At 45.4% G+C, this 23,691-nt stretch overlaps 1 protein-coding gene across 4 annotated transcripts in view; it reads left to right on the plus strand.

Moving 5' to 3' along the window:
- Positions 1-6,637: 6,637 nt before the first annotated feature.
- Znf318 (zinc finger protein 318) overlaps positions 6,638-23,691 on the plus strand; it is a 51,422-nt gene continuing 34,368 nt past the window's right edge. For all 4 annotated transcript variants that reach the window (XR_008219950.1, XM_052745476.1, XM_052745475.1 and 1 more), the window contains exons 1-4: positions 6,638-7,173; positions 9,457-9,608; positions 18,454-19,096; positions 20,406-21,863. Coding sequence is in view for 3 of the 4 variants with exons in the window: in XM_052745476.1 (XP_052601436.1) it covers positions 6,691-7,173; positions 9,457-9,608; positions 18,454-19,096; positions 20,406-21,863 (2,736 nt within the window). In the remaining variant the exon portion in view is untranslated. The remainder of the gene's footprint in view (positions 7,174-9,456; positions 9,609-18,453; positions 19,097-20,405; positions 21,864-23,691) is intronic.

Here is a 23,691-nt window from a genome sequence, read left to right on the forward strand (position 1 = left end):
ATGGTGTCATATAGGTCTTTATGTTGTTGCCTGTATTTTTGCACTGGCATCTACGAATCTCTTCCTCCACTCCGTGCAGGCAGTGTCTGTGTCTGAGGGTGCCTCTCTTGTTCCAATTGGTTGTCTTGGTCCACTGGGAGTTCTTGGTCAAACAGTACTGATGGGCTCTGTTTCTCCAGGAGCAGCTTACTCCAATCGGTGTTAATGGGTTCTGTCTCAGGGAGCAGCTGTTCCCAGTGTGGGCTTATGGCTCGGGTGGTTGTTGGTGTCACATGGGATGGTTTTATTGGCGAGGGGGCAGGGATAGAGACCACTGACCAGTCCCTGGGGCTCCAATGGCTGTTCCCAGTTGGTGCAGGGTGGGCTTATGACTCCAGTGGTCATTGGGGTTACAGAGGCTGGTTCTTGGTGAGGGAGCAGGGAAAGGCAGCTGCCTGGTCCCTGGGGCTCCAATGGCTGGGGGTGGGGGGGAGCAGCATGTAATGTGCCCCCAGGACCTAGGGGCTAGAGACCTGGTCTACCGGTCTGGAGATGGAGCTTTACCTGTTTCCAGTCAGTGTAGGGTGGGCTTATTGACTCCGGTGACCTGGTTCAATGGTTGGACAGCTCCTTTTCTTGCATTCTCTCTGGTAGTGCTCTGCTTGCTCAGTAACTCCTCAGCTGATCTTGTTTCCTCAGACTGTAGGCTTCTGAGACCTCTCCCAAATGGATCTCAGCTGAACAGGTTGATCAATAGAGCAATCTCACCAATGCCTCCAAGTTGTTCAACTTCGAACGATCAGCAACTGAACCCCAGGCTGGCCTTGGGCAGAATGCTCGGGTCCAATCTGGTCATGTCCCACGGCAGCAGCTTCTTCCCTGAGTGCTCTATGAAATCCTCAGCTGTTCCCAGTCGGTATAGGATGGGCTTATGACTCCGGTGACCTGGTTCGGTGGCTGAACATCTCCTTCTCTGTGTTCTCGGGTTGAGCTCTGCTCACTCATCTGCCAACTCCTCAGTTGATCTTGTTTCCTCCAAAACCATTGTTTTAAATCTTTTCAAAAGTAGACAGGATGGCCTTTGGTGATGATACTGCCCTGTAATTCTAACACTTCCATCTCCCTTTCTTTCTCCCTCATTCTCTTCTCTCATTCTCCTCTCCAGAGTTTTTAAAGTTTTAAAATTTGGGTTTGTCTAAGGTTTCTTCATTAATTAATTTGGGTTGTGCCTTTGTAAACTGCTCTTGAAGTTACATTGTGAGTTTCTTACTGGAGTTTACTTTCTTTGTTGCAAAGTTAGGCACTGGGCTAGAAAATGCCCTTACCTTGACTGCTGACAGTGTGCTGTCCAAATGGGATAAGCAGGACACAAAAGAAAGGACTCTGAACCTTGCCAAGACAAGGTAGGACAGCCATTCAGAAGACCCTACTTCACAGAAAAGTCTGTCAGATATTCTAGGCCAGTAAGCGGAACATGGATACCACAACATTGCAAAGGAACCTTGGGTGACTGTCCAGACAGCCAGATGTTTCTGTCATTTCTCACATTTTTTGCAAGTTGCTTGCTTGCACTTCCTGCTTACTCAGGTAATATTATTTCCTTCTCGGGTCTCTGATGGAGTTGAAGACTAGATAGTTATATAGTTATAGTTTTCCTTATTTACCAAACTCAGAAAAGAAACTCACTAAAGAGGTGTAAAGTGTATAGGGTTGAGAGACATTAAAAGACAGCTTTGGATGGTAATGCAAGTTAGGATCAAAAGTGTATTAGGCCGGGCGGTGGTGGCGCACGCCTTTAATCCCAGCACTCGGGAGGCAGAGGTAGTCGGATCTCTGTGAGTTCGAGGCCAGCCTGGTCTACAGAGTGAGTTCCAGGAAAGGCGCAAAGCTACACAGAGAAACCCTGTCTCAAAAAACCAAAAAAAAAAAAAAAAAAAAGTGTATTAGGTATAAGACTTTGGACTCACCAAGATAGGCCAGATAATGGAGTATTTTCTCTGAATTTGTCAAATGCAAATGGACTAGATGTTGTTGATGTATTTATTGCCTGTATATATTGTATATAGTTATTGTACTTATTGTACATAGCTTTTCTTATATTAGTTATAACCTTCTATTTTTATTTTAGACAAAAAAGGGGAAATGTGGTGATATTTTGTTTGTGATCTAACAAATAAAGCTTGCCTGAAGATCAGAATGTAGAGCTAAGCCACTAGTTAGCCACAGAGGCCAGGCAGTGGTGGCGCATACCTTTAATCCCCGCACTTGGGAGGCAGAGGCAGACAGATCTCTGTGAGTTCAAGGCCAGCCTGGACAACTGGCACAAATCATTCGATGCTTTGTCAAGCAAGAGAATGAGGGCCAGGGTATATGCAGCCTGAGGACGAGGGTCTGACAGCGAGAACGATATCTCAGACCACAGTCGTGGGAAATGGCTAAAGATTTAAGCCTGCAATGGGGGCCGACCATAGCTGATGAAGGCTGTGGATGGGGGTTGCCCCAGCCCCGAGGACACCAGAGGGACACTGGATGACCGATGGTCATTCCCATGGGTTCAGGCAACTGTTTACGCTGGCTGGTAAAGGGAAAACTCACCCAATTGTAGCAGCTGGTATTGTGCGAAGTGGTTCAGCGGCTGGGCAAATGGAAAAGTGGGCAGTTGTAGGTAGAGCAAACCTTGCTACAGGATCCCAGGCACAGGGTACTGGGAGGGCCCACTTCGTCTTGGCACCAATGTTATTTATTAAGTGGCACTGTTTACCATTCTAGAGAAGCCACTAGGCACAACAAAACCCACTATAAGAGTTTATTAGGGGAAGGGAATAGAAAGGGTGTGCATAGGCCTATGGAATGACTGTGCAGGAAGAGAGAAAAGGAATAGGTGGAATCTGCTTTTATAGGTCTCCCCTCCCCTGCACATGCACATATGGGTTTACATAGCCACACCACGCATGAGCATAGATTATGTGATCACGCAGCGCACAAATGACTAAGCATCTTGCTTGGCTACTGGACCACAAATGCGTGGTCATGTAACTGGGGGAGTGGCTAGAAATTCTAGCACCGTTGCCTTTTTTTCTTTTTTCTTTTTCTTTTCTTTCTTTCTTTATTTTTTTCTTTTTTTTTTTTTTCTTTTTTGTTTTTCGAGACAGGGTTTCTCTGTGTAGTTTTGGTGCCTTTCCTGGAGCTCGCGCTGTAGCCCAGGCTGGCCTCGAACTCACAGAGATCCACCTGCCTCTGCCTCCCGAGTGCTGGGATTAAAGCGTGCGCCACCACCGCCTGGCCTCTTTTTTTTTTTTTTTTTAAGATAGCATTTCATTATATAGTCCTGGCTGGCCTGGAACTCCGTATGCAGGCCAGACTGGCCTCAAACTCAGAGATCTGCCTGCCTCTACCTCTGGATCTGGGATTAAAGGTAAGCATCGCCTTTTTAAAAAGCCCACCAAGGTGACAGCCGAGAAAAGAGCCATCACTTGTAAGCTAGCCATATGCATTTCGGGGAACGATTTTGGAAGATAACAGCATGCTGCACCACACAGGAAAGGCCTTGTTCTTTGGATCTCTTTCTGTGCCAAACCTTGCTGTCAGAAATGGCTGCCTGTCAGAGAGCAGACAGGAGCAAACTCCGGGGAGTAAAAGCCGGGCTGTGGAGCAGCCCAGCCCACTTCCTAAACCTACCAGGCTTCAAAGCTGGCGCTGAGAGCTGTTACCTGAAATGAAGTTTAAAGGTTTGTTTGGTTTGGTTCAGAGTTTTTGAGACTGGAACTCTGAAAGGCCATGAGGACGACCTTGCATGTTTGGTCTTCCTGCTGCTGTCTCCCAAGTTATGTGCCTCCTGCCTGCACAGGCTTTGTGACCCTGGGCTAGATATTTGCCCTGCCGCAGTAACACTACTCACAATACTGAAATGTGTGAAAAGTGAAGGATTCTGCAAAAACTTTCATCCAGGACACAATTCTTCATAGGGCAGGCATGAAGGGCAAAGAGGAGAGTTTCTCTGATTATATACTATAGAGACTTGCCCCTTTGATTAAAAAAAGTACTTTATTGTTGGAGAAAGACAGAAGAGGAAATGTTAATACTAGTATAGCAAACCCTGATTTAAAATATATTAATTCTGATTCTAAAGAGTAGTAATCCATATTTATGTTCCCAGCTCCTGGGAAGTAGAAGCAGGAGGATCAGGAATCCAAGGTCATCCTCTGATACATATCAAGTTTAAGACAGGCCTCAGGTAACTGCCACACAATGAGCATTGACTTCCAGTAACTTTACACTGTGATTTACCTTTTCTCACCTTTCCTTAAATTCCTGGGAGTGTAGATAACTAAATATATAGATAATATGATAAAGATGGGGCACATACCTCTGGTAGAGTAACTTTTTCATTAAATTAAATTTTATATTTAAAAATGAGAGGGCCAGGTAAATATCATAACAGGTTCCTGCTAACTCAGTTAAGAACTAGGCCTGGGCCAAACCCCTCCCCACCCTCACAGGTAATAACCAAATAAGGACAAGGCCTGGGACTTGTCCAGAATCACCCTAGAATGGAAAAGCTATAGCCTTAGCCCATCCCTGCTAGCACTAACCAATTAGAAATCTACTAATGTGATTGCCACCTTCATAAGCCAATCGTAGATAAAAATGGCCTAACTGTCCTAGGAACTCCCCTTAGCTGTGCTTAAAAGGAGTTTACATATCCCTCCCGGGTCATCAACATTTTGTACAGGTGAGCTACCCCACATGCATGTGGTATAATAACACTTGCTGATTCCATCGTCACTGGTGGTCTTTTACGGGACTTCTTGAGGACTCTAACAAAAAATTATATCCATTATAATCAATTATATAGGATAAAATAAGATGAATGTAAGGGAATCCAGTTGGTAAAATTTTTATACTGGGATCAGGTGGGAGGCAGAGGTAGGCAGATCTCTAGGAGTTCAATGTCAGCCTGGTCTACATAACAAATTCCAGACCAGTCAAGGCTGCATAGTGAGACCCTACCTAAAAAAAAAAAAAAAAAAAAGCCAAAAAATAAACAAGCAAAATTTTATAATGAAATATGATGAGGTAAGCATGTCTTTATAAATATATAATCGGTTATATTTTAAACATAAATTAGCAAGTAGAAATATTTTATAATTTATGTTTTATTTGTTTTGCCTTTGCTTTGAAAATCAGGTTTCTCTGTGTAGCTTTGCGCCTTTCCTGGTACTCACTCTGTAGCTCAGGCTGGCCTTGAACTCACAGAGATCCGCCTGGCTCTGCCTCCCGAGTGCTGGGATTACAGGCGTGCGCCACCACCGCCCGGCCCAGAAATCTGATTTTTATACAAATTTATGATTTTGTGTTTAGCTAGTGAAAAATATAAAGCTATTGCTTAGAGCCAACTTATTTTTATTTTTTATGTATATAAATGTCTGCATGAATGTCCGTGCATCATGTGGGTGCCTAGTGTCCAGAGAAGGTGGTGGGATCACCTGAACTGGCGTCCCAGATGGTTGTGAGCCACCATATGGGTGCTGGGAAAAGAACTCCTGAGCCATCTCTCCAGTCCCTATTTTCCTGTTTTGACTGACCCCTTATTTTGTCCTCCTCTTCTTTAAAGATTTATTTGTATTTTCTGTGTGTGAGTGTTTGCCTCCATGTATGTCTGTGCACCAACCCACGACAGGTGTCTGTAGAGGCCAGAGAGGGCGTTGGATCCCACAGAACTGGAAGTCATGAATGGTTGTGAGCCGCCTTTTGCTCTCTTTTTTTTTTTTCCCCGACTTTTTGTATTTAGGATGCAAATCCCTGACACTGGCATGTGGGGGAAATTATGCCTCTAGTCTGGAGAGGAAATTACTAATGTCTCCAAACTTGCCGGGCTTCTTCCTGCCTGTCAAGGTACGGGTTGCTCTGATGGTGAGCATCAACACCATGTTACCATAGCGCTTGGTCAGAACTTCTGGAAATTTTACTGCTCATGTACGACTTACCCCTCCCTGCACTTTCTCACCCTCAATTTAAACCTCAATGAATTATCGGACTGGAACGTTACTGACAATGTCAAGCTTCCTCTGTAGCGGGGAGGACGTCAGCCGGTGCTCCTGTTGAGGTTCACAGCCTCTGAGAGGGCTCCGGTGAGGCCGTCACTTCTGTTCTCACTCTAATCATTTACCGTAAAAGTCAGACGGGTCGAAGTGGGCAGGAAAGGCGCAGCCATGCTCCAGCAGCCCGAGAACCCACTCCCAGGGACACAGACCAGGGCCGCCCCGACGCCCCGCCCACCCGGCCGGGCCCCCCCTCGCGTCACGTGGGCGCCGGGGGAGGGGAAGTGGGTGGCTCGCCGGCCGCCATCTTGCGAGCCGAGAGGCGGGGCCTGCGGGTCTGTGGCCGCGCGTCCTCGGGGCTCGGGCGGCCTCCGCGCTCCTCCCCACTTTCCCCCCGCCCCGCTCGCTCGCTCGCGCGGCCGCTCTCTGCGTCCGGCCGCGGGGAGCCTGGGAGGGCGGGGGTGTGTCGGCGCGTGCCCGCGCCCTCCAACCGCTGGCCTCCGGGCGCGCTCGGCCGGGCCTCGGGGGCGGACGGCAGGGCGGACGGGGCGGCGGGGCGGCGGGGAGGGGGCTGCTCCGTCCGCGAGGGCGGCGCGCTGCGGGCTTGGCGGCGGCGGCTGCAGCGGTGGCGGCGCGCTCGGGGCCCGCGTCCGCGGCGCTCCCGGGCGCCATGTACCGCAGCGGCTCCCGCTCCTCTGTCTCTTCGCACCGGCCGAAGGACGGCGGCGTGAGCGGCTCGCGAGCCGGCCGCCCGGGGGGCTCCTCCTCAGGCTCGGCGCGCCGCCCCTCCTCGCCGCCGCCCTCCGGCTCGGCGCGCCTCCCCTCCCGCCGGCCCCGCTCGCCCTCAGGCCACCGCGGGCGCCGGGCCTCGCCGTCCCCGCCTCGGGGTCGTCGCGGCTCCCCGTCCCCGCCCCGTGGCCGCCGGGCCTCGCCGTCCCCGCCCCGTGGCCGCCGGGCCTCGCCGTCCCCGCCTCGGGGTCGTCGCGTCTCCCCGTCCCCGCCGCGCGCCCGTCGCGGCTCCCCGTCGCCACCGCGGAGCCGGCGACTCTACCCGCCGGGCCTGGCTGGCTTCCGAGGCAGCATTCGAAGCGAGTCCCGCGCCGACTTCGCTCGGGACGGCCGCGGAGACCATCCAGGCGACGGCGGCAGTCGGGTAATCCCACCCTTCGCCTGGGTCGCCCCTCGATCCCAAGCCCCGGGGCCTCCGCGCTGGAGTCCGAAGGTCCACGTCTACCCCGCTCCCTGACAGCCGCGGGCGCCTGGTTTACACAATAACGGACCCGAGACCCTCTCGGTCGCCGGGTCGCAGCAGAACGCCCGGTTTCTTGGAAGAGGCTTTCGCTATGTGGAAAAGTTAAAGCGAGGGGAATTTCGTCCATACTTATTGGCGCCTTGAGGTTTCCCTGGGGTTTGGTGAGATTCATTTCCCTTAAGGCCTGAGTTTAGGAAAGCGTGAACCAAAGCAGGCTGGATGGTGGAGCTGTCATGGGGGTCTCAGTTGGAGCTGTTGCTCCGAAACGAGGTGTGCATAATCAATTATTGTGATTGCTGCCCACCGGTTAGCGACGTGACAGCAGCTCCCAGCATTCTGTTAGTGCTCACAGCCCCTTGAGGTAAAGCAGTGAGTGTTACTCCTTTTCTCACAGCTGAGGAATCCGCTCAGAAAGGTTTAAGTAACTGAATCAAGGTGACAGAGCTACAAGTGATGGGCTGTGGTTCAGTTCACATGTTTGATTCTCACAGCCCGCGGTTTTAAATGTTAAAATGTACTGCTAGAGGAACAGCGTGACATTAATTTATGGTGATGGGGGGGTATAGGTCCGAAGTGGAGGGCTCGCAAAAGTATGAAACCCGACTTGGATCCTCAGCATCCTGTTAAAAAAAGAAAGCATAGATTTGATATTGACCTCTCAGGTAGCGCTACAATTCTAGTAGAGTCTCTGCATGTGGCCTGGTGTTTGGGAGTTTTTGTTTGTTTGGTTTCAGTCCATTTGTCTTTGTTAGTGAAGAGTTTCTCTTGAATAGCACAATATAAAACACGTCCTTGGACTCTGATCATAGATAAACTGATTTGTCACACTGTTAAGACTTTGAAAAGCCCCTCACTACAGAGGAATCAAGAATAGAATACTGTACTCCTGCCTCCAGTCTCTTCTGGATACTGTATTTGCTCCAGTTCTCTGGCCTGTAGGAAATTTTTATCTCCTTTCTCTTCTGTCCAATCTGAACATTTACCTCATCTGACCTGTTAGGTGTACCTTCAGGGTAAATCCCCAGCACTCTGATGGTCCTCTTACCTCTTCCTTCGATTGTTAACATCTGCCTTCTTTACAATTTAGTCTTGCTACTCACCAGTTTTTTTCTGTGTTTAGCAATCAAGCTGTTTTTTAAAAATATTCTTAATTAATTGTATTCATGTGTACCTGTGTGGGGGTATGTCCATAGTAGTGCATATGCTAATGGAGACTTTGGATCCCTTGGTGCTAGTTGTTAGCTGCCTGAGGGGGGTGTCATGAACCAAACTGGTCCTTTGCAAGAACAATACTCACTCTCAGCTGGCACCCCAAACTGATTGTAAGCCTTCACTTTATACATTTAGTAAGCATAGATTGAGCATCTGTGGTCTTGGCGGTGGTCTGTGGTGTGTTAAATGTGATTAAGGGCTAAAACCAAAATTAAGCAGTGAGTTACCATTTTTCATAGGATTTCAAGGGAAAGAACCTCCTGAGATGTGAGCTTTGAATGAAGACCCTAGAGATTGAGAGATCTAGTAGTGTAGGCTCCTGAGGAAGAGTATAGTTGGGTCACATGACATTGATACTTAGACCCCTTCTATGGCTCTCACCACACTAAGAGTCCAGTCCAGATTTCCTAAGAGTTTTGTTCTCTTCTGTCTGTCACATTGCTGCAGCTGTGCTGACCTCTTCTGATGCCCAGAGCACGCCAGTTCATTCCTGAGATGTTGCTTCCCTTGGCCTGAAACATCTGTTTTCTTTGAAAGACCTATAAGCTTCCCACTTCCTTCTCAAGTTAAATGACAACTTCTCAGAAATGCTGCCTTTAGCCACCCTATCTGGGGAGACTCCTCCTTTTCCTTAGTCTTTTACAGTTCATTTTTTAGTGACTGGGCCACTTACTGCTGCTCTCAAGTCCTTAGAGCTGGTTTGGCTTTTCCCCTTTAAGCCAGATGTGTGTCGGTCCTGAAGGCAGGGGTTTATTTACTTGGCTACCCCATGTTCCATAAGAGTAAGAGGCCATGTCTCAGGAGTGGGGAATATGAGCTTTTATCTCTGAGGCTATTTCTAAAACTCTTTTTTATTGTGGAATGATTCCTTACCTTGATAGACAACAATTTTATGAGTAGGGAATACATTCTGGAGCATAGAGATGTCTTCATATGTTGACTATCATATATTTTTGTCTTTTAACTTTGTAGAGACGTTCTCCTGGTCTGTGTTCTGATTCTTCTTTGGAGCAGAGTCTAAGAATCACTGTTGGCAATGACCACTTCTGTGTTAACACACCAGAACGGCGTCGACTTAGTGACCGGTTGGGATCACCAGTTGATAATCTGGAGGATGTGGACAGGTAGGTTTCAACTATGGCAGGGCACTTCATATTAGTTCTGGAAGGCAGAAATACTGCTGGTTCTCTAAGTGACGTGTTTGAAAGTATGGTGCCAGCACTGAAGTTATCCTTATGTCTGTGTCTAGTAGAAGATCTAACACTGGGAAAGGCTGAGTAGGAAGAGTGTGTTGACGTAGACTTATGTTTCTGAATGAAATGTGTGCCAGAAAGAGAACATTATCGTACAGCTAGAAAGAGAAGGCTAGGGGACACAGTCAAATTCTGGATTAAAATAAAATTTAAGAGGAGCCCCCCCTTTAACAAAATGGGAAGTCTTTGTTTGCTTTCTTTCTTTTTTTTTTTCCCCCCAAGAATGGCTTCTGTGTGTAGCCCTAGCTGTCTTGGAACTCACTCTGTAGACCAGGCTAGCCTCAAACTCAGAGATCCACCTGTTTCTGCCTCCTGAGTGCTGGGATTAAAGGCGTGCGCCACCATGCCTAGCTTTTGTTTTCTTATTGATGGAGAATTTATTTATTTGAGATCGAGTCTCACTATGTAGCCCTAGATGGCTTTGAACTCACAGAGATAGGCCTGCCTAGTGCTAGAATTAAAGGCCTGGGGTACTACACTTGGCTTTTGGGGGGCATAGGGCAGTCTGTGTAGTCCTGGCTGATCTGGAACTCACAGAAATCGTCCTCCCCCTGCTTCCTGAGTGCTGAGATTACAAGCATGAGCCCAACACTCTGCTTAAAATAATGTTCTTAATGATTCTTTTTTAGCTTGTCCAGGCTAGAATATAGATACTGAAAGCATTTAAATAAACTACTGGATAATGCATGTATGTATATTAAGTGTATGAAGTAGTAATAGAAACTTAGAGATCTTTAAAATGTGTGGCCGGGCAGTGGTGGCACACACCTTTAATCCCAGCACTTGGGAGATAGAGGCAGGTGAATGTCTGTGAGCTCAAGGCCAGCCTGGTCTACAAAGTTCCAGGACAGCTAGAGCTGTTACACAGAGAAACCCTCTTTCAAAAAAACAAACAGAAAATGTTGAGTGCTAAGGAAGGACAAATAAACTACACAGTGTGGAACATAGACTTCAATTATATATATTATATATGGGGAGTAAATAATTTTATTACCTCACAAATGTAAAAGGTAAAGATGAGAGTATAGGACAGCATTTTCTCCATCCTAGAGCATATCTGTTTTAGTCTCTAGCACATTGGGGTTTCATAAATGATTCATTAGTGATTAATCAAGGAAATATTGTTTATTACAGGTAATGTTGAGTTTTGTATAGAGTATAGGCAGGCAAATGGAGACAGCTGGGCAGGAAGTTTGAGGACAGAGGTGCTACTGGTGCTCTTTACTTCAAGGCTCCAATGGCTATGGATGCAGTGAAGCAAGGCAGGACAGCCTTATGTAACATTGAGGTTTCTGAAGATAGGGCTGCAAGGTATGTGACTGGATCGTTAATGGAGTCACCAGCTCTTGCCCTTCAGTCGGCTGCTATTTTGGGAGGTGACTGAGTAGGTGGACTAGGGTGGTGGTACAGGGTGTGATTCTCTTCCTTCCTTGCGGGGTTTCCTTTTGTGGGGCCTAACCTGACATTTCCTCTTCGTTATGCACATATGCTCCTGATAAGCAGCTATCTTTTTAAGTTAGAAAAATTTAATTTCCTTCATAAGGTATTTAGAACTGTAATATTTCCAGAATCATGTGTTTTAGAGAAATCTGCTTTACAGAATGTGAGAATAAGGGTCTAAATGGGAGCTGAGAGTCTTGTGTGTGTGTGTGTGTGTGTGTGTGTGTGTGTGTGTGTGTGTATTTTTGTTTTCCAGTTTTCTCAAGATAGGATCTCTCTGTGTAGCCCTGGCTGTCCTGGAACTCAGGATGTAGACCAGGCTGGCCTCCTACCTCTGCCTCCCGAGTACTGGGATTAAGGTGTGAACCACCACCAGCACTCAGTTTTCTGTTTTATATTTTACCACCTGCACATTTGTGATTACCTTTTTTTAAATTAATTTATTTTTATTTAATGTGCATCGGTGTTTTGGCATGGGTGTTGGGTCCCCTGGAACTGGAATGACAGACAGTTGTGAGCTGCCGTGTGGGTGCTGGGAATTGAACCAGATCATCTGGAAGAATGGTCTCCATCCTGTGATTACTTTTTATGTGGATAGTTACCATCCAGTAAAATAAGGTTGTAGAGTCATTAGCATATTCAGTATGTTTCCTGATGGTGGGTCTGGTCTTCAGCTAATTAAATAGACCATTTCCAGGGCTGGAGGGATTGCTCAGCAGTTAAGAGCACTGACTGCTTTTCCAGTGGTCCTAAGTTCAATTCTCAGCAACCACATGGTGGCTCACAACCACCTGTAATGAGATCTGGTGCCCTCTTCTGGCCTGCAGGGATACAGGCAGAACACTGTATACATAATAAATAAATAAGAATAAATTTTAAAAAAAAAGAACACTTGCTGTTCTTGCAGAGGACCTGAGTTCAGTTTCTAAAACCCATGTCCAGCAACACACAACCAGTTGCAAACCTGTAACTCCAGTTCCAAGGAATCCAATGCCCACTTCTGGCCTCCATGTACTCCAGTGGACACAGCAGAACACAGACACAGAAACACACACACACAAACACACTTCACTCTTTCTAAATAAAAACTTTAGGCCAGGCGGTGGTGGCGCACGCCTTTAATCCCAGCACTCGGGAGGCAGAGCCAGGCGGATCTCTGTGAGTTCGAGGCCAGCCTGGGCTACCAAGTGAGTTCCAGGAAAGGCGCAAAGCTACACAGAGAAACCCTGTCTCGAAAAACCAAAAAAAAAAAAAAAAAAAAACTTTAGGCCAATTTCCAAAAGGCCATGTTAATTTTTCTTTTTCTTCTTGAGACCACTGCCCCCAATATTTTCCCTCTTACTGAATCTGTCAAGTCTTGCTATTAGTTTTTTTTGGTAACAGCCAGAGTGTCTTAGTTAGAGTTTCTATTTCTATGATAAACACCATGACCAAAAGCAAGTTGGGGAGGAAAGGATTTGTTTGGCTTACATTTCCACATCATAGTTTATCACTGAAGGAAGTCAGGACAGGAACTCAAGCAAGGCAGGAACCTGAAGACAGGAGCTGATGCAGAAGTCATGGAGGGGTGCTGCTTACTGGCTTGCTCCACCTGATTTCTTATAGAATCCAGGACAACCACCCTAGGGTGATGGTTAATGCTCCTCCACAGGCTTCCTACAGCCCGATCTTATGGAGGGATTTTCTTTCTTTTTTTTTTTTTTTTTTTTTTTTTTTTTTTTTTCAAGACAGGGTTTCTCTGTGTAGCTTTGAGCCTTTCCTGGAACTCACTCTGTAGACCAGGCTGGCCTCGAACTCACAGACATCCGCCTGGCTCTGCCTCCCGAGTGCTGGGATTAAAGGCGTGCACCACCACTGCCCGGCTTTTCTTTTTTCTTTTTTCTTCTTAAATTTGTTTATGTGTGTTGGTGTTTTTGTCTGCATATATGTCTGTGTGAGGGTGTCAGATCTTGGAGTTACAGGCAGTTGTGAGCTGCCATGCCATATGGGCGCTGGGAATTGAACCTGGGTCCTCTGGAAGAGCAGTCAGTGCTCTCAACCTCTGAACCATCTCTCCAGCCCAGGAGGCATTTTCTTAAGTGAGGTTCCCTTCTCTCAGATGACTACAGCTTGTGTCAAGTTGGCATAAAACTAGCCAGGACACCAAGTTATCAAGATTATGGTCTAACCTTAACAGCCCTAACTGGAGTATCTCTTATTCTAAAATGGGAGTGTGAACAAGTTGAGTGAAAAATTCTAAGACATTTGGACACTAAGATACATATTTACAGAGTTGTGTTTCCACTGTTACAACGAATTTTATAATATTTTTATTATGACTGGAGAAATCCTGATATACTTACCCTTACTGCCCTCACCTTATCTCAGTTCTAGGTAATATTTTTATTTATTTATTTATTTGTTTGTTTGACTGTTTCTCTGTGTAACAGTCCTGGTTGTTCTGGAACTCTCTATATAGACCAGGCTGTCCTTGAACTCACAGAGATCTGCCTCTGCCTCCCCAGTGCTGGGATTAAAGGTACATGCTACCACCGCCCAGCTGTGCTTTCTACTTTTATAGGAACAATGTATGTTTTTCTTTTAAGATTTACTTATTTACTATGTATACAGTGTTCTGCCTGCACCAGATTTCATTACAGATGGCTATGAGTCACTATATGGTTGCTAGGAATTGAACTCAGGACCTCTGGAAGAGCAGCCAGTGCTCTCAACCTCTGAACCATCTCTCCAGCCCCAATGTATAATTCTTTTCAACTAGCTTTCACATATTTTAAGGTTCATCTATGTTTATAGTGTTTGTTTTTATTGCCAATAATATTTCATTGTATGGATATACCAAATTCTGTTTTTTCTTTATTAGTAAATGGATGAATATCATTGGGTTGCCTTTTCTTTTAGCTGTTATAAATAACTCTACTATGAATGTTGTTGTACAAGCTTCTTTGTGGATTTATATATCTGTAGACCAGTGGTTCTCAACCTTCCCAATGCTGCTTTAATACACTTTAATACAGTTCTTCATGTTGTGGTGACCCCCAACCATACAATTATTTTCGTCACTACATCATAACTGTAATTTTGCTACTGTTATGAATTGTAAATATCTGATATGCAGGATATCTGATATGCAACCCCTGTGGAAGGGTCGATTAATAACCCCCCCATGGGTCATGACCCATAGGTTGAGAACCACTGCTATAGACAGATACATTGTTGTCAGTTCTTGCTCTTTGGGGGCCCACCATCCAGCTCCCAAATAAATCACACATGAAAGTTTATTCTTTTTTTTTTTTTTTTTTTTTTTTTTTTGTTTTTCGAGACAGGGTTTCTCTGTGTAGCTTTGCGCTTTTCCTGGATCTCGCGCTGTAGACCAGGCTGGCCTCGAACTCACAGAGATCCGCCTGCTCTGCCTCCCGAGTGCTGGGATTAAAGGCGTGCGCTACCACCGCCCGGCGAAAGTTTATTCTTAACTATGAATGTAGCTGGATAATTTCTCTCCAGGTCCTGCCAATCCCCCCTCCTTCCACCCACCCCCCCCCCACCCCACCCCCCACCCCCCCCCCACCCACCCCCCACCCCCCCCCCACCCCCCCGCAGTCCCGCAGTCCACTTATAAAATAATCACTCAGAAGCTTATATTACTTATAAACTGTATGGTCATGACAGGTTTCTTGCTATCTAGTTCTTATATCTTAAATTAACCCATTTCTATTCATCTATATGTTGCCACATGACTTGTGGCTTACCAGTATCTTAACATCTGCTTGTCATGGCGGCGACTGGCAGCGTCTCCTGACCCAGCCTTCCTGTTCCAGAATCCTCCTCTCTCTTTGTCCTGACTATACTTCCTGCCTGGCTACTGGCCAATCAGCACTTTATTTATTAACCAGTCAGAGCAACACATTCACAGCATAGAGAACATCCCACAGCATATGAATACCTGGCCTTAGCTTAGATTGTTTCTAGCCAACTTTTCTTAACTTTAAATTATCCCATCCACCTTTTCCCTCTGGGCCTTTCCCGTTCTCTTACTTCTGTAAATCTTACCCTTACTCCATGGCTGGCTGTGTGGCTGGGTGACTGGTTCCTGCAGTCCTCCTCCCTCTCTGGCTCCTTCCTTTTCCTTCCATATCTCTCCTATATATTCTCTGTGCCTGCCGGACTCACCAATCCTTTCTCTTCTCTCGCCATTGGCCATTCAACTCTATTAGACCATCAGGTGTTTCGCACAGGCAAAGTATCACAGCCTCACAGTAACATAGGGCCAGCTGGAGAGATGGCATGGTGACTAAGAATGTAATGTACACTGATCTTTTAGAGTATCTAAGTTTGGTTTCCAGCTCCCAACTGCCTCTAAGCTCCAGAGGATCCAAAACCCTCTTCTAGAAACCCCGGGCGGGGCCTTCCTCTTCGCTGTTGCTAGTTGTGAGTCCCAAATGCAAAACTTGAGCTGTCCCTCCTATGCCATGTAGCTCTTCTGTGTCACAATGAGATTTTTTGATAAAAAAAAAAAAAAAAGATGTTAATAATTACTTTCCTCTGGATGGTAATTCATTCTGGATTTTTTTTTTTTTTTTTGGAGACTGAGTTCCATTTTAACGTTCAGGCAACTCATTCTAGCCAGTCTGGTCTCAAACTCACAGTGATTATCCTACCTCAGCCTCCTAAGTCCTAAGATTACTGGTTTCATAATTATTTTTTTTAGATGAATTAGATTTCTAAAACTCTAGAGGATCTCCTGGTATAAAGGATGTCTGGGCCGGCGAGATGGCTCAGCAGGTAGAAGCACTGACCACTGAGCCTGGAGACCTGCGTTTGATCCCTAGGACACATATAACAGAAGGAGAGAACCGACTCCTCTTGTTCTCATCTGACCTCCACACATGCGCCACAGAACACATGTGCCCACATACATAGAGACATACACACACACAATTTGTTTGTTTTTGTTTTTCAAGACAGGGTTTCTCTGTGTAGCTTTGGAGCCTGTCCTGGAATTTGCTCTGTAGACCAGGCTGGCCTCGAACTCACAGAGATCCGCCTGGCTCTGCCTCCCAAGTACTGGGACTAAAGACATGAGTCTCCACTGCCCGGCACAAAAAATTTTTTTAAATGCAATTTAAAAAAAATCCTAGAGGATCTTTATTTCCATTTGTGATTTAAATCAAAACCCTGGTCTTTTGGATCATAGAAGCTCTGTGACCAACCATAGTACCCTGCTTCTGAACTAAAAGGAAAACCATCTCATCCTGAATTTTTACATTTGTGTTATGAAGATCTGAAATCTTTGTATTTCTGAAAAATAAAAATACACAGTGAGCCAAAACATCACTTATTGCCGGATCCTGTGGTAGGAGACTGCTTGTAGATCCAAGACAAGGCAGGAAAGAGCATGACCAAACAGTTTTTGGGGTCTTAGTTATCCTTATAATCAAACTTTTCCCCCAGTAGAAATATGTCAGACTTGGTATGTAGACGGGAAGTTGGACTGGTAGGTACCACTTTCATGAGGTGGAAAGTCTAGAACCTCCCTGACTGCTGTCCCAGCTTCTTTCCTTAGGTAGCTCCTAAGTGCTTGTAGAGTCTCTGTGGGCTGGAGATACATATATATGCTCAGTGATAAGCACTTGCTGTTAGATGTGGAAGCCCAGGATCTATCCCCTATACAGCTAAGGAAAACAAAACAGATTAAGAAACAACCCCAAGCCGGGCGGGTGGTGGCGCACACCTTTAATTCCAGCACTTGGGAGGCAGAGCCAGGCGGATCTCTGTGAGTTCGAGGCCAGCCTGGACTACCAAGTGAGTTCCAGGACAGGCCCCAAAGCTACACAGAGAAACCTTGTCTCAAAAAAACCGAGAGAGAGAGAGAGAGAGAGGAGAGAGAGAGAGAGAGAGAGAGAGAGAGAGAGAGAGAGAGAGAAGCAACCCATGGGACAAAGCTTGGAAGCCATTGTTCTTGAATGATGTTTCTCAAACTTTAAAGCACATTCAAATCACCTGTGAATCTCATTAAAATTCAAACTGTGGCCCAGTAGGTGTGAGATGGAGCCTAAAAATTTGTATTTCTTTTTTTGTTTGTTTTTCTGTTTTGTTTTTGAGATAGGGTCCTACAGCCAATCTGTCCTCAAACTCACTATGCTCACTGGTATTACAGATATGGACCATCATGTATCATTATTAGAATCACTATTTCATAATAAATTCTCAGTTAATGCTAGGGATGCTGGTCCTGATAAAGAGCTTAAATTTAGTTAGTCAAGTTTTTGTTGTTATTGTTTTTAAGATTTATTTATTTTTATATGTGTGGGTGTTTTTCCTGCGTGTATGTCTGTGTACTATGTGTATGAATGGTGCCTGAGGAAGAGGCCTGAAGAGGGCATTGGATTCCCTGGAATTGGTAGTAACAGTTGGTTGTGAAACCATCATGTGGGTTCTGGGAATCAAACCCATGTCCTCTAGAGGAGCATGCAGTGCTTTTAACGGGTGAGTCATCTTTCCAGCCCGTTATGTCTTTTGTTTGTCTAAGAAAGTGTTTGAGTATGTAGCCCTGGAATTGAGAGCTACCTGCCTCCATGGTGCCGGGATTAAAGGTCCAGCTAGTCAAGTTGTATCAATTAGGACTCTGCCTTTTTTTTTTTTTTTTTTTGAGATTTATTTTTATTTTTCAGTTTTATGTATACATGTGCTTCTGTGTGAGTATGCACATGTGGATGCAAGTGCCCTTATAATCCAGAAGAGAGTGTCTAATCCCCTGAAACGGGAGTAAGCCATTGAACATGGGTATGGGAACTGAACTTGGTTCTATTTTTTTTTTTTTTTCTCCCAGAGCTGAGGCCCGAACTCAGGGCCTTGCGCTTGCTAGGCAAGCGCTTTACCACTGAGCTAAATCCCCAACCCCTGAACTTGGTTCTTGTAGAAGATAGTACGCAGTCTTAACTGCTGAATCATTTCTGTAGCTTCTTTGTGATGCTTGTATCTCCTGAGCTCCAGTGCATCCTCAGACTACTCTGCATCCTCAGACTAATTAAAACAATAATTAGCTTAAGAGTTCTGTAGCTGTATTAGTAATAGTAACTCTTGATGAGACGCTAAAGCAGCTGGTGACCCTGGGAAAGGGAGAGGGAATGTTCTGTGTGTAATCTCTCTTTGAATTTCAATCATTTGCTTTTGCTTTAAGCATTCTTTTGTTCCCTTCCTAAATAATACTATCTTAGCATTGTCTGGCCTTTCTCTCTCCAAGGCCAATATATTCAGTGATGCTTGTCTCTTTTCTCAGGGATGATCTGGCTGATGATTCTGTCTTCACTCGAAGCTCCCAGTGCTCTCGGGGCCTTGAAAGATACATTTCTCGGGAGGAGGGGCCGCTTAGTCCATTATTGGGACAACTCGATGAGGACTACCGAGCAAGAGAAACGTTTTTGCACAGATCTGAGTATAGTCCCCATATCAGTTGCCATGGTGAACTGTTGAGGGGAGCAGAACGGAGTAGAGACAAACTCAGAAGCTCCTCCTACTCTACACGATCTGAGGAAAGAGGCCGGGAGACCAAAAGACCCCGTTATGACGACACAGAAAAGGTACATGGCATAGGAGGGGACCACTCAAGTTTTACATACGGGACCCGCAGCTATCGACAGCGAAGAAGAAGCCCCAGCCCAGGGTTTCTCGACCCCGAGTTTCGAGAACTGGACCTTGCCAGGCGAAAGCGAGAGGAAGAAGAAGAACAAAATAGGAGCTTGAGTCAGGAGCTTGTGGGAGTTGATGATGATGATGGAACTAGCTGTTCCATCCCTGGATTGTCAGATGTCCTAGCAACAGAGCCAGGATATCCTTTGCATCAGCCTGAAGAAGTGCCTGTGATGCCCAAGAAGTCCATTCTGAAGAAGCGAATTGAAGTGGACATGAAGCCTTCCTTTCAGGTCTCTGTTGTATTTCTCTTGATAGTCCCTCTGATATCCTAAATCCTGATACTTTCCTGTGACCATGTTCCTTAATAGTATCTGTGTAACATGTGCTGTGCTGCTGACATCCTTATGCCTAATAGTGAGCTACTCCTAGGATTCTCCAGATTAAACTGTAGGCTCATAATGTATCAACAAGGGCTTCTGTTACTACATTACTTTCTAAATAGATTGAGGAGAGTATCTGCCTTGATTTTTTTCCCCCATAAATTGAATAGCCCTACAGGAATCTCTGAATGTGGATTCTTGGAAATTAAGCCTAAGGGCAAAAGGAGAAGATAATCTTGATTTCTTTATCTTTTAGGAAGAAGACAATGTATGAGTTGTAGGACATTAGACTAGAGATCAAGTGGTTCTGATTTAGGAACATCAACTTCCTGTGTAAATTTTAGATGAGTCACAACAGTCCTGGCCTTGACATTGCTTTTCCTTCCTATGAAAAGATGGTCAGGCAAGACTACTCGTGTGACTCGAGGCTCCTGAGCACGCACTGAGACATTCAGAAAACAAGACGTTGACCACTTAGAGTTCCAGAGCATCCTGTCTCCAGAGTAGTCCTACTTGTGTGTTTCCTTTGGTCATCAGTAGATAGGGAGATAAGGTGGGTAAGGCGGTGTGCACCTATAACCCCAGCAGCTGAGAGACCGGTGCAGGGGGGCTCTAAGTTCAAGTCTGTTAGGGCACATTGCAAGTTAAGGCCAGCCTGGGCTACATAGTTAGACCCCCACCATTTCTGGGGGCAAGCCTGATGACTTAAGTTTGATTCCCAGATCCTGACTCCTATAAAATCCACACATATAGTGCTCTTGTGTGCCCATATATTCACACACCTTCCCCCTCCCCCTTCTTTCTCTCTCACACACACTGTGCTCAGTGTGTGCCCATATATTCACACACTTCCCTTCTCTCCCTCCCCCTCCCCCCCATACACACAGTGTGTTCACGAGTGTCCGTATATTCACACACCTCCTACCCTAACAACAACAATAAGAAGCACAGTTCTTAAAACAAAAAAGGGAGACAAGCTAGGGAAAATGTCTAAAATCCTTTTGAATTCAAATTCCTTGATGAAGAATAGAACACATGGGTAAAGGTCACGACCACTCAGTCTGGCAGAGACAGTTGGAGAGATGGGGACTTAGTTTTGAGCTTGGCTGAAATGACTTCTTTTTATAACTTAGATCTCTTCTATTGAAGAAACATCTCAGTTCTAGTGTTCTGTGATTCTTCCCAGATGCTAAATCAGTGTGCTTGCTTGTGTTTGCAGCTGGAGAGCTTTTCCAGCAGACCCAGCTCCGGTCGGGATCACCCTCTCTATTCGGAACATTCACCTCCTCCACTAGGTGGTGCCATTCCTGCTTTTGCTTCAGAGATTGAAAGTAAGGGAACTACAGTGGAGGTTGACCCGAAGGAACCTCAGAGTAACCCATACCAGTGGGGTCCCCTCCGTGAGATCCCTAAAGACAGCAATCCTCTCAGTGACAAATTGGACAGTTTTCTGTGCTATAAGGAAAAGTTGAACTTGAAGGCTGAGGGACTTGAGCGACATACAGACTTCTTACTGCCCCATGAGAGAGCTAGCCAGGATGGCAGTGGCTTTTCCCGAATTCTGAGCATGTTGGCTGATCCTACCAGTACACAGGAAAAAAGAAGACGAAGTTTCCCTGATATTGAGGATGAGGAGAAATTTCTCTATGGGGATGAAGAGGAGGATATAAAAGCAGAATCTCCACCTAAGGCCCTCGGGGACTCCGAGAGTAAAGGTTTGAGACAGAAAGCAAGCTCTCTGCCCTCAACTCCAGCCATAAAGCTAGAATCACTAGAAGAGAGCAATCCAGAATATGCCAAGATTCATGACTTGCTTAAGACCATAGGGCTGGATATTGGAGTAGCAGAAATTAGTAAATTGGCTGCACGTACCCAGGAGCGACTTCATGGCAAGAAGCCATCGTCACGCTCCTTAGCTGACCGGCGTTCATCTGCTGACCGACACTTTTCAGCTGACCGCTGTTCCTCAGTTGACCACAGTTTCTCGACTGATCGGCGCTCATCAGATTCTCACAGACTTGAGAGCAGGGAGGCACATGCCAGCAATACTCAGTCCCCAGAAGTATCTCATCCACACCCAGCCTCCCCGGTAGATCCTTACCTGCTCACAAAAAATAGCCCTCCATTCTTAAAGTCTGACCATCCAATGGTTCATGTTTCAGGACCAGACGTAGTTGGCAGTGGGTTTCAATCACCTGTTCCCGTTAGGTGCATGTTGCCATCGGCTCCATCTGCTCCAATTAGACTTCCACACCCTGCCCCTTTAACCCAGTTCCATATACCAAGGCCACCGCCCCAGTTTGCTCCACCTCGGTTACCTCCAAACTACCAGGGATCTGTCATTCCCTCTCCTTCCTTTGATGCCTATAGGCACTACATGGCATACACAGCCCCAAGGTGGCCCATGTATCCTGCCTCTCAACCATCAAGCCTCCCTGTATCGGAACCACACAGGCTAATACCAACAATCATCAAACAAGCTACAAACAAACAAGCTAGTCGTCCCAATCTCCTTGTGATCCCCACTGTGACTCCTGAAAAGTCCAAACAAGAGGTGTCAGTGCTAGGCTCGGTTTCTGCTAAGCAAGTTCCTGTGCAGGTGTCCATTCCATCACTCATAAGATATAATCCAGAGAAGACCTCTGACGAGAAGAACCGTGCTTCCCAGAAGCAGAAGGTGAATATTAGCTTTGGTCATCTCATGCCTGAGTTTTCTGTTTCTATTTAACAAAAACAGATAGTTTGTACCTGTTTTTTAGAGGAGGTTTACATCATTACCAAGTAATATATGTAATAGTCCCTTTGAGCTGCTAATGTTTTGTCCTTAACAGTTTTTAAGTATTTCTCTGTCATGTATAGTCTGAAGATACAGAGGGTAGAAGCTGGGAACCTTGAAGCATCATATAGTCTCGTCTTTTTCCACATAAAGAAATGTAATCTTTGGAAGACAAAAACATTTTAATTTTGTATGGTATTCAAATACTTTGAACTTTAGCCTTAAGTCTCATTGACAGTCTTAAGTTTCAAAAAAAGAAAAAACAAAAGCGTCAAGAAAGTGTTTGGAGACTGAGCACTTTCCCTTTAAGAGCCTCACACTAAGTCAGGGCTGATAATACATGGTTTTTCTCATTTGTCTATTAAAGACAAGCCATATTTGCCTTTTTTTCTTCTTCTGTTAGCTGGTAGTACTGGTTAAGAGATAATAAAATTCAGGACAGCTATATCTCTTTGGTTGTGTGTTTGTTTTGGGACCATGGTCTTGCTATATAGCCCTGGCTAGCCTAGAACTCACTCTGTAGACCAGACTGGCCTAAAACTCAAAGGATCCACCTGCCTCTGCCTCCTGAGTGCAGGATTAAATGAATGTGCTACCATGCCCAATCTGTATCTGTATTTTAACTTTGACTTTTGTGATCTGGGGTGAGGTTTGTTTGTTTGTTTATTTGTTTGGTTTTGTTTGGTTTGTTGTTGTTGTTTATTTTTTGTTTTTTTCTGAGACGGTTTCTCTGTGTAACCCTGGCTGTCCTGGAACTCGCTTTGTAGACCAGGCTGGCCTCGAACTCACAGAGATCCACCTGAGTGCGGGGATTAAAGGCATGTGCTGCCACCATCTGGTGAGTTGTTTTTCTTTTTCTTTTTTTTTTAATTCTTTTTATTTTTTAATTTAAGAATTTATTTAGTTTATGTGAATGAGTGTTTTGTTTGCATGTGTGTCTATGCACTATATACGTACCTGGTGTTTTAGAGACCAGAAGAGGGCTTCAGATCTCCTGAGACTGCAGAGTTACAGGGGGTTGTGAGCCACTGTGTAGGTGCAGGAAATATATAGGACCCAGATTTTCTAAAAGAGCAGCAATGTTCTTAACCACTGAGCTACCTCCAGCTCTAAGATTTATTTTTAATAATAATAAATATATATATATTTGTATCTGTATATGGACTCATGCACATGTGAGTGCAGGTACCCAAGGAGTCCAGAAGAGGATGTGGGATGCCCTGGAACTAGAGTTACAGGCAGTTGTGAGCCACCTGATATGGGTATTGGGAACTGAACTCAGATCCTCTACAAGATCAATACTGCTCTTAGCTGCTGAGCATTTCTAACCCCGAGATACTGACTCCTACATGACCTTACTTTTCCTAATGTAAAATAGAGAAAATGTAAAGCTTAAATAACATGAAATGTGTAATACAATATAGTGAGTCATAACCACATTTCATTCCTTCATGTTTACCCCTGGGTTCAGAGAGAAACTCTTGTTTTGAAAAAAAAAAAAAAAGTATTCTGGAGCCAAATGTAAGTGTCTGTGGCCCAGGAACACAAATACCATGTTTCATTCTGGCTATAATTGCGTGAGGTTTTTGTTATTGTTGTTTTTCTCTTTGATTTGCTTGTTGTTACTTTTGTTTGTTTGTTGTTATTGTTGTTTTGAAACAGGGTCTCTAGTCCTGGCTGTCCTGGAACTCACTCTGTAGACCAGGCAGGCCTTGAACTCTCAGAGATC

This window comes from Peromyscus californicus, unplaced genomic scaffold (genome assembly GCF_007827085.1).
Source record: "Peromyscus californicus insignis strain IS unplaced genomic scaffold, ASM782708v3 Scaffold_19__1_contigs__length_69161282, whole genome shotgun sequence".
NCBI classification, from domain to species: Eukaryota; Metazoa; Chordata; class Mammalia; order Rodentia; family Cricetidae; genus Peromyscus; species Peromyscus californicus.